The sequence below is a fragment of the Nannobrachium achirus genome, assembly GCF_963921795.1.
Source record: "Nannobrachium achirus genome assembly, chromosome: 5".
Lineage (NCBI taxonomy): Eukaryota > Metazoa > Chordata > Actinopteri > Myctophiformes > Myctophidae > Nannobrachium > Nannobrachium achirus.
In genome coordinates this window covers 20,085,675-20,094,700 of record NC_137814.1, presented here as the reverse complement: position 1 = coordinate 20,094,700, position 9,026 = coordinate 20,085,675, and the positions used below count along the sequence as shown (strand labels likewise).

Below are 9,026 nucleotides of genomic sequence, written 5' to 3'. Positions count from 1 at the left end.
GTTGCACTGTTTGACAGCACAATCATCAGTGTATTTTAGATTCATGTCAATTTGTGTTTTCAGATATTTAACCACTTGAACCGTCATTACATTATAAACGTGACATTTCACTCCGTACTTAGTGTGCTCTTTTTCCACTCTACACCACAGCTCTTTGCAGAAAATAGCCGATCTACAAGCTCACAACGCCTCGCGCTGCGAGGCGTTTGTGAGCTTGTAGGCCTAGATCTGCTATCTTTGGCTGAAGTTCTCAAAATATGGACACTAGGGTTCAAGTAGTTAATAATGTATAAAAAAGGAGAAAAATGTTTATATCACACAAACATTCGGAGGACCCCCTGTAGTAACTCTAAGGACCCCCTGTTGAAGACTCCTGACTTAAATACAGAATAATCAATCAATCTGTCTCTAGGATATTATTGAATACATCTTTCTCCTTGTAAGTAGATAAACTACTCCACAGAAATAAGCACTTAGTATTTTGTTACCAAAGAAATACCCTACACAATTGACAAGGAACTGCTCTTCATTTGTTCGTTTCTTCTTTTAGTTTTTATTTGAAGAAAAAGAAAACTACTCATAAGAAGCTGGACAGGCTTACTTTGTTCAGAAATACAGCATCTGGTTGAGACCTAATACATATTCAAAAATAATCTACTGAGACAAAGTAAGATTATTTTTAGCAGCATTAATGTTGCCTACCCTGAGTTACTGGGGTTACAAAATATGATAAAAAACAAACAAACAAACAAACAAAAAAAAAAGCTAATACATTTTTTTGAATGCCATTTTGAAGACTCACCTCACGCAGAGACAGTAAGCCCCTTGCACGGTCTCACTGTCTCTCAGCAGAAAGCTGCCTTCGCGCCCGTATCTCTCCATCAGCCTCTCTGTATCCTCTCTCCCAATTTTACCATAATAAATAGACTGAACCAGAATGCCCTCTGTCTCCATGTTTAGAAATCAGACACTAGTGTGTGTACCAATGTGAGTGCAGCAGATCACATGCAGATGAGCATGTGAAAGGGTACAGAGCAGGAAAACACGGCCTCAGGGGGTTTCACACCTTTTTTGGTATGCAGCTCAGCTGCAACGAGGTGGATGTTCACACATTTTCTCCGAAGCAAACAGTGCAGTGGCCGTTTTGTCTCTCGGCATGTGAGAGAGAAAGTTGGTTATGTTGGTTAGAATTAGTGTTTGCCGTATTTTCAGATCAGTTCCTTTCTTGTAAATGATGACAACAAATTTGGTGGAGAAATAGTGACCTTGAGAGAGTCATTAATTATATAATAATAATCATTATTATTAGTCCCCACTCCATTGGGGTAATTTGTAGTGGTGTGATATTGATTTTAGAAGTGTGGGTCCTCTAAATTCATGACGTCATGCGCGCACGCTGTTTTTATTGTTAATTAGTGTGTGCATATGAGGCGCGCGTGCGTGCAGCAAAATAAGTGTGGGCTCGCCGAGCCCACGCGAGCCCATGGCATCTCACCCCTGGTAGTCAATGTACATTTGCAGATACATGAAATGTGTCCTCTGCATTTATCTATCTATATAGGAGCAGTGAGCACTATTAGTACAGAGCTCATGGGTTAAGTGTCTTGCTCAGGGACACTTCCGACACATACCAGACCAGGACAGAGGTGCAAACCGGGGAATAGACCTCAGGTGGCCTCTCCTCTCTAGTCTCTACCCACCCAACCTTACATTGAACAAACAGTGTTTAGTGTGTGTTTGTAGTCTATACTCTGTATGGTGTTTATTTTACCTATTTGACCTATGACCTAGGTAATAGGTCGCCTCTGTCGTATCTAGTTATTATATTGCTTCCAGCCATTGTTCGAAGGAGATTTTCCAATTGCATTACTGATGTAAGTATTGTTCCTTGGTACCAAATGCAATTGCTTATTCATCTAAACTCTGAACTTTGTCTTCTTGACTTAGCTTGTACATTTGTTTTGTTGTATATATTTTAAGATATGTGCATGCCAGAACAGCAGAAGTCAACAGTCAAAGGAGGCGAGACTCTGAGTGCACTAGGTTTGTTTTTGTGGTTATACTTTCCAGGATGTGGTGAAGTTGTGAAGTTGGATGTAAGCGACAAATGAAAGTGGTATATAAAGATCACATAACACACTGTTCTTTTACAGTTAGAGATGTGGGCATAATGATGCACCCTTACACACACACACACACACACACACACACACACACACACACACACACACACACACACACACACACACACACACACACACACACACACACACACGTACATAGAATTGCACACAAGTACACTACAACAGCCAAGGGGTCGTATCAGCAAATCATACTATTAGGCATGAAGAATATTGGAATCTATACTAAATCTTGCATAAGGATATATGAAATCAATACCAATTTTATTATTCCATATCAGTTCTTGTATTGCTGTGTAACTGATAAAAGCTGGTAAATGCTTAAAATAAATGTAAAATTTAATGTGTTGTTTACACAATGAATCAGGTAAACAAATATTTACCTTCAGTTAGATAAGATGAAGCAGCTCTTGCCAGCACAACATGGCTCACTCTGGTTGGTGAAACTGTTTTTAAAATGGGGCGTATAGTGTATTTATTAACTCTATATAAATAACAGTCACAAGAACCAGGGCCACTGCCACTCTTTTGGAACAACTAAAACAAGCCATTCCACTTTACAGGTAACTTTTTTTTTGTGTGTGTAATTGAGAATAGAAAGATTACGTCTGTGATTTTAATGAATATTTAACAAATCAAAAGTATTAACAAGAGCTTGACTAAATAATAATGTTCTTTTTCTAATTCTTCGGAAAAGTAACGTTTCGGACATACGGTTATCAGGGCCTTTGCTAAGCCAAGTTAGCAATGCCAAATAAAAGAAAAGGTTATGTTTTAAGTGGCGGATTAATACAATATTCACCTTTTGAATTCTACTTTTGAATAGTATTATCTGTATAAAAGACTGCAAAACATTTGTTATGGACTACAGGCCTGATAGGCTATATACAGTACTTTATACTAATTTATACTCGCAAAACAGAGTAGGCTATAAATGAAGCATTAAAAGTATTTCACTTTTCTCTCTCACCATTCAGTGTCCATTGTGACTGGGTGATGATGGCATTCTCCCCGTCTCTCTCCCTGGGTGTGCTGTTCCTGTGTGGCCTGACTGCTGTCCATGGCTATCATGTCAGAGTCACCAACCTGACCGCCATCGATTTGCACGGAGGCTTCTTCACGGCCCCTGATGCCTACGTCAAGGTCTGGTGTGGCACTCACTTTGGAGGGATGACCGAGGTCGCCGAGGACACCCGCACTCCTTCCTGGCAAGCCGAGTTCAACTTCGTGGACGTGGGCGTCGGCGACGTGCTGAAACTGGACGTGTGGGACAGAGACGTGTTCTATGACGACCACCTGGGAACCTGCACCACAAACATAACAGCTGGTACAAAGGAAGAAAGCTGTAGTCTGAAGAAAGGAAAATTGTACTTCTCGTACATCTATACTGGATAAGACATAAAACAGGGGTCTTCAATGTTTTCAGGCCTAAGACCCCTTAGTTGAGAGAGATGAAGCAGGGACCCCCACAACCTTGTCATAGATTCCATATCATTTCATTGCTTGACCGCACAATCATCTGTGTATTTTGGATTCATGTCAATTTGTGTTTTCAGATAGACTTGAACCGTCAATTCTTAATAAACTTGGCCTTTCACTATGTACTTGGTCTGCTCTTTTCCCCCTCTAAACCAAAGCTATTTAGCCAAAAATAGCTTGTTGTGAGCTTGTAGATCTGCTATTTTTGGCTAAAGTTCTCACGTGGTTAATATAAAAAAGGAGAAAAAACTTTCTATCACTCAAAGATTTGGAGGACTCCCTGTAGTAACTCTGAGGACCCCCTAGGGGTCCTGGAACCCCTGTTGAAGACCCATGGGATAAGACATAAAATAATATGTATTTTGTGAAAAAACTAATTCCTTGTACGTTTTTATGATGTTATAAATTTACTATACTGTATAGTAAATGTGTATAAATATTTGAACTCCAATGAACTACGCAACAAGCAATGTAAGTGAAGAATCAGGACAAAGCTTTCAACATACATGCACAATTTGGTTAAATATTATAACATCTACGGTTCAAATCTTATAATGAATTTCGATAAATACCAACTGACAAAAATGTAAACTAAAAATAGGATGTGGCTGTTAAAATTATGCACGTTGCCATCCTCAAACTGCATGCTGCACTGCTCGTACTTTGATAAATATAGCTATATCTGAAAGGGATGGGTGAGCATACTAACACTGCCCCAGTGCCCTCTGTCACAGCTCAGGACACAAAGCTGCAATTAACACAATAATTTCAACATACCCTTCTTCTACAATGACGTCAATTGTTACAATCTTGGCTTTTGCAGTGATGAGCTCTCCAGGTCCAGAACAGACAGCACGGTCTCATTAGGCATGAAGAACTTTGGGTAACAAGTTGCTTGTTAGTTAGCATTCCTGGCAGGCGCTTTCCATTGAATATCTTATGTACTCCAGGCAGCATCCTTTTCAGGCCTTCTACACTGAGGGGGTGTCTCACCTTCTTCTTGTTCATCTTCTGCTCAACTGCGATTTGGCAAGTTTCAGTGTCCATAAATACTTTAAAGATTCAGGAATGTATTACGATTTCAACGAAACATTGATTGAAATGTGTCTAGGTGGGCTTTGGGTAGGAAAAAATATCGATAACAAAATAAATAAAACACACGTCTGGTGCATTTAAATTAATAAAGAAACACTAGTGGAGAGTTACTGTATGTTCTCGACTTTCAGAGAAAATAGGTGAAACTAGAAAATAGGTGAAACTTTGACAAAAATAGTAGACCTGTCATAAGCTCACAAAAAGAAGTGGGCCAGGTATACAGTAGATGGTTCATGTTATCTAATCTACACCTTAGCAAAGCAATGTCTGAACATGTACATAAATATCAGGGAGAGAGAGCAAACGCATGTCACCCTTCATATAAATGTGAAAGGAAGATTGTCAGATTGAAAAGTGGATTGAACAACTTGCAAGGTTAGGTTTAGGTAAGCAAGATAATATAAACCTATATGGCTCTGCCTGTCTCTACGGGTAGAGGAGCCAAGATGGGTATGCTAGAAATCATGCTGTTACTGAGCAGCTCATTGAAATCAAGTCGTTTATGGTCTATAACTAAAACTAAAGAAAAGGTGTGCATTCATGACGCCTTTATTTCTATTCCTATATTGACAAACAAGCACAGATATGTTCTTCTCTCCCCGCTCTCAATTCTATGGACAAGGAATAAAATCAGTGCCAAAGGTAGACAGTTCTGTCATCTGTTTTTGAGAAATAAAATAATCGGATTAGTGATGTATAATATATGTAAAATGTATAATATGCTATTTACATCCTCATCAAAATGTGAATGCATGTACGTCAGTCATTCTATGGTCAAAATGTATTGTAAGTTATTTGATTGCTTTCAGTTGAGCCTGCCCTTATCCCTACCTCCTCCATGAGCCTGACTGACTACAAAGCCTCTGCAGTTTCACGTTCCAGCCCCACTCCTCTGCTGCTAAGTTGGCACACCTCAGCCTCTTGCGTTCGTATGCCTCATCAATGGTATCCTCCCAAGGGACCGCCAGCTCAACAATGAAGACACAAAGGCACCCTCTTGTTCTCAAGTTCGGCAGCCAAGCACTTCAGCACCTGGTCATGGCGCAGGTGTATCTTCCTTGAGTGAGGCTGTTCTTACAATCCACCAGCAATGTATTAATCAACCATTGGCCTTTGAGAACTAATCTATACAGTTTTATGGCCTCCTGTTGTGTTTTGATGATGATACATCATTGCGGACACGGACAGAGTAAGATAAAGTAGATACAAGCAGACATCATCATTGCAATAGTGCCATCACATACAGTATTCTTTAATTTTTCAAACATGTCTGGCACAGGATGCCAACTTCTCTACGCGTGACAAAATGACTGATGATGTTAGTTGCGGCCCTGCTCCTGTCAAACAGTTCGGTCTTCATCCTCCTCAGTCCTTTGATGTCCTTGTCCTCTTGTACCCAGTGAGTGCAGAGCTTGGATTTCCGCAGAGAACTGCTCTCCCAGGTCTCTGTTGGCCTGGAGGAAATCCTTCAGTCTGACCAAACCCTCAGTGTGCTGAGAGAGAGAGAGAGATAGAAACAAGACAAACGGAGAGAGAATCAGAGAGTGCATCAGAGACAGAGAATTGGAAAGAGATCTTTGAGAGCTAGTGTGTCTGTGCGTGCACGTGCACGTGCATGTCTGTCACGCCATTCACACCTGTGTCTCCGTGTCACAAAGCAGCTCCTGCAGCGTCTCTTGCAGCAACTCCACTTCCCATTGGCTGATCGTATCGGCGCCGGTCTCCCATTGTTCTCCTAGACTGTCAGAACAAGGAGCGTCCACTCTGTCTAGCCGTGAAACACACACTGACCAATCAGCTACAAGCATCTGGGCAGGCAAACGTGCACACACACAAAGTTGTAGCCATTAGTTAATGTCAACGTAGTACCAGAGGTATGTTTTCTCAAGCCAATAAAGCTCCTTTGAATTGAAAATTGTATGCCCTCATCTTGATAAGAGCCGAGATGCTGTTGTACAGATACACATCATGCACTCGCAACACACACACACATGCAGTGGCTCACACACATGCACACATACAGTACGTGCACTTGTGGCTGACATACACTCATGTAAACACTAACCTCGTGTATTCGCTGTGCTGCTGTGGCCACCTCCGCTACATGGTTGAACCGTTGCAGGAGCATTTTTAGACTGGCTTGGTAGTGTCTCATCCATTCATCCTCCACACGCAACTCACATGAATGCATCAGTTCATTCCTACACCGGATCACCTACCATCTCACACGCACGCACGCACGCACGCACGCACGCACGCACGCACACACACACACACACACACACAATTTGGAAATATCTGTTAAAACACATACTATGCTTTGTATGATACAATACACTTGAGGTCAGCTGAAAATCAGGCTTAACTAGCGGGGAGGGAGGGGGGGGGGGGTCACCTCTCTAACTAGCTTAGGGTCCACAGAGCTGAAACGATCACAGTGGTTGATGAGGTTGAGCAGAGCCGAGGCATCGCACTGATCGGCCCCTGTCACTCGAAACTGGCCCCGTGGCATGTAGGCCTGCACAGAAAGAGAGGGAGCGAGCGAGATAGAGTGTAGGGGGAGAGAGATAGAGAAGCGGAGAGAGAGAGGTTGGGTTAATTTGTCTCCATCTACCACTGATATTCATCCAAACCCTACAAGGCCACTATATTTCCTACAAGGCCACTATATTTCCACACTCACTCGGGAGGGCCACATTGCATGTATACTGTCGGGCAGAAACCTCTTTTCTCCTAATGTTCCGTAAATGAATGCCCTACTTCGCCATTCTATGTCACACAAAAGTAGCAAAAATGGCTGATTGTAGATCTTTGTATTGGAATCCTGAAAAGTAATGTTTTAATTTAATTTCAAATGCATTTAGTTATAGGCTTACTTATGTGAACTATATGAACTTAAATACAAATACATTGGACAAAAAGCTACTATAGAGTATAGAATAGAATTGTAACAGCTGAAATCAATAGCCTAATATATCAGGTATTCCGCATGAAGTGAAGGTGGGGGCCGCATGTGGCCCCCGGGCCGCCAGTTGCCCATGTATGCTTTAAGCCTTAATCTGACTGTACCTCGTGCCATTTACATTTCTGTAGAATGACGTCAATTAATCAATCAATCAATCAATCACTCTGTGGGTTATAGGTTTAGGTCTTCTGGGAGGACAGATGGCAGTGGTCAGTGGTGTGCTGGACTGTTGGTGCCAGTACCTTTGCCAGTTCCCAGTGGTCATGAAGCCAGGACGAGGGTCTACAGTTGTCCCAGTTCACTGTGATGTTGGGCTGTCTGTGGTGTCGTAGGATCACTGTTCGCCACTCAGAACACACGGCACACACTGGTGACACCTGCACGTGCATGCACACACGCACACGCACACGCACACACACACACACACACACACACGCACACACGCACACGCGCGCGCGCACACACACACACACACACATTATTTTCATATCCCCACCCCCAATAATATAGCCTACTGGCCCCACTCTGTATCTGTAATATGGGTGATATGGGTGATAAATCACCCATATTACAGTGGGACTCAGGTCCTCTGACAAAGGCCTTCTGGTTGTACCCAAGACCTGCAGGGGCAGTGGATGCTCCCACCACTCTAGGCTACTCTTTTAGGAAAATGTTAATATAAACACATTTGTTTCGAGCATTTTGTTTTAACTTTATTGTTTATATTGTGGTTCATTCATTGTACAGCACTTTGTAAGGTGACGTCACTGACGTGACGTGATGTGTTTGTCAATGTCCTGCACCATAATTTGTCTCTTTTGGTTTTCTGTTTGAACCAAAGGGCTACTACATAGCCTAGATAACATAGACATATTTAGGGCCTAAACATCGACATCAATGAAACCATTTTCTTGGATTTTTCACCTTGTTCCGGGTGGAGGTGCATGAACTTTGACAGGGTCTCCGTAAAGTCGCATGTTGAGCGAGCAGATCTCCGTGGAAAGCTCTCATCTCAGTGTTGGTGAAAACATGCAGACCCTCCTTCAGTATGCGCAGACAGTGGCCGGCTTTAAGCCAGTTCTTGTAACCCTTATCATTCAAACGAACTGCCAGTTCTTCGAATACCATTTTAAACGGGGTTCTAAGTAAACAAACTTCAAGACAAACCAGTAGAGTAGTACAGTACAGTTACAGTATAAACAGGCAGCTTCCGACTCCGAGTCGACTCTTCAAGTTAGTTCGAGGCGAGCTCCACCCATTCTGTACAACAAAGACAAGACACGCGAGGTATGTATGTGCAGGAATAGGCCACACGGTGGCGCCAGCACCACGGTAAAGGGCCGTAA

At 42.3% G+C, this 9,026-nt stretch overlaps 3 protein-coding genes across 3 annotated transcripts in view; 1 reads left to right on the top strand and 2 right to left on the bottom strand.

The window, feature by feature from the left end:
• LOC308285606 (SH2 domain-containing protein 1A-like) overlaps positions 1-954 on the bottom strand; it is a gene marked incomplete at its 5' end in the record, with an annotated part of 3,214 nt that extends 2,260 nt beyond the window's left edge. Inside the window, one exon of the mRNA XM_080726402.1 lies at positions 803-954. Within this exon, the coding sequence (XP_080582528.1) occupies positions 803-954 (152 nt within the window). The remainder of the gene's footprint in view (positions 1-802) is intronic.
• Positions 955-2,579: 1,625 nt separating this feature from the next.
• Positions 2,580-3,743, top strand: LOC308285605 (perforin-1-like). Its single transcript, XM_080726401.1, has 2 exons — positions 2,580-2,704; positions 3,119-3,743. The coding sequence occupies exon 2, from the start codon at positions 3,138-3,140 to the stop codon at positions 3,534-3,536; it is 399 nt and encodes a 132-aa protein (XP_080582527.1). The 5' UTR covers positions 2,580-2,704; positions 3,119-3,137; the 3' UTR covers positions 3,537-3,743.
• Positions 3,744-5,941: 2,198 nt separating this feature from the next.
• Positions 5,942-8,825, bottom strand: LOC308285600 (uncharacterized protein CXorf38). The gene is made up of 6 exons (XM_080726394.1): positions 8,605-8,825; positions 7,923-8,057; positions 7,111-7,233; positions 6,781-6,930; positions 6,353-6,523; positions 5,942-6,208 (listed from the first exon to the last, which is right to left on the bottom strand). Exons 1-6 carry the CDS (start codon positions 8,806-8,808, stop codon positions 6,056-6,058), a joined length of 936 nt encoding a protein of 311 aa, XP_080582520.1. The 5' UTR covers positions 8,809-8,825; the 3' UTR covers positions 5,942-6,055.
• Between the last annotated feature and the right edge of the window lie 201 nt (positions 8,826-9,026).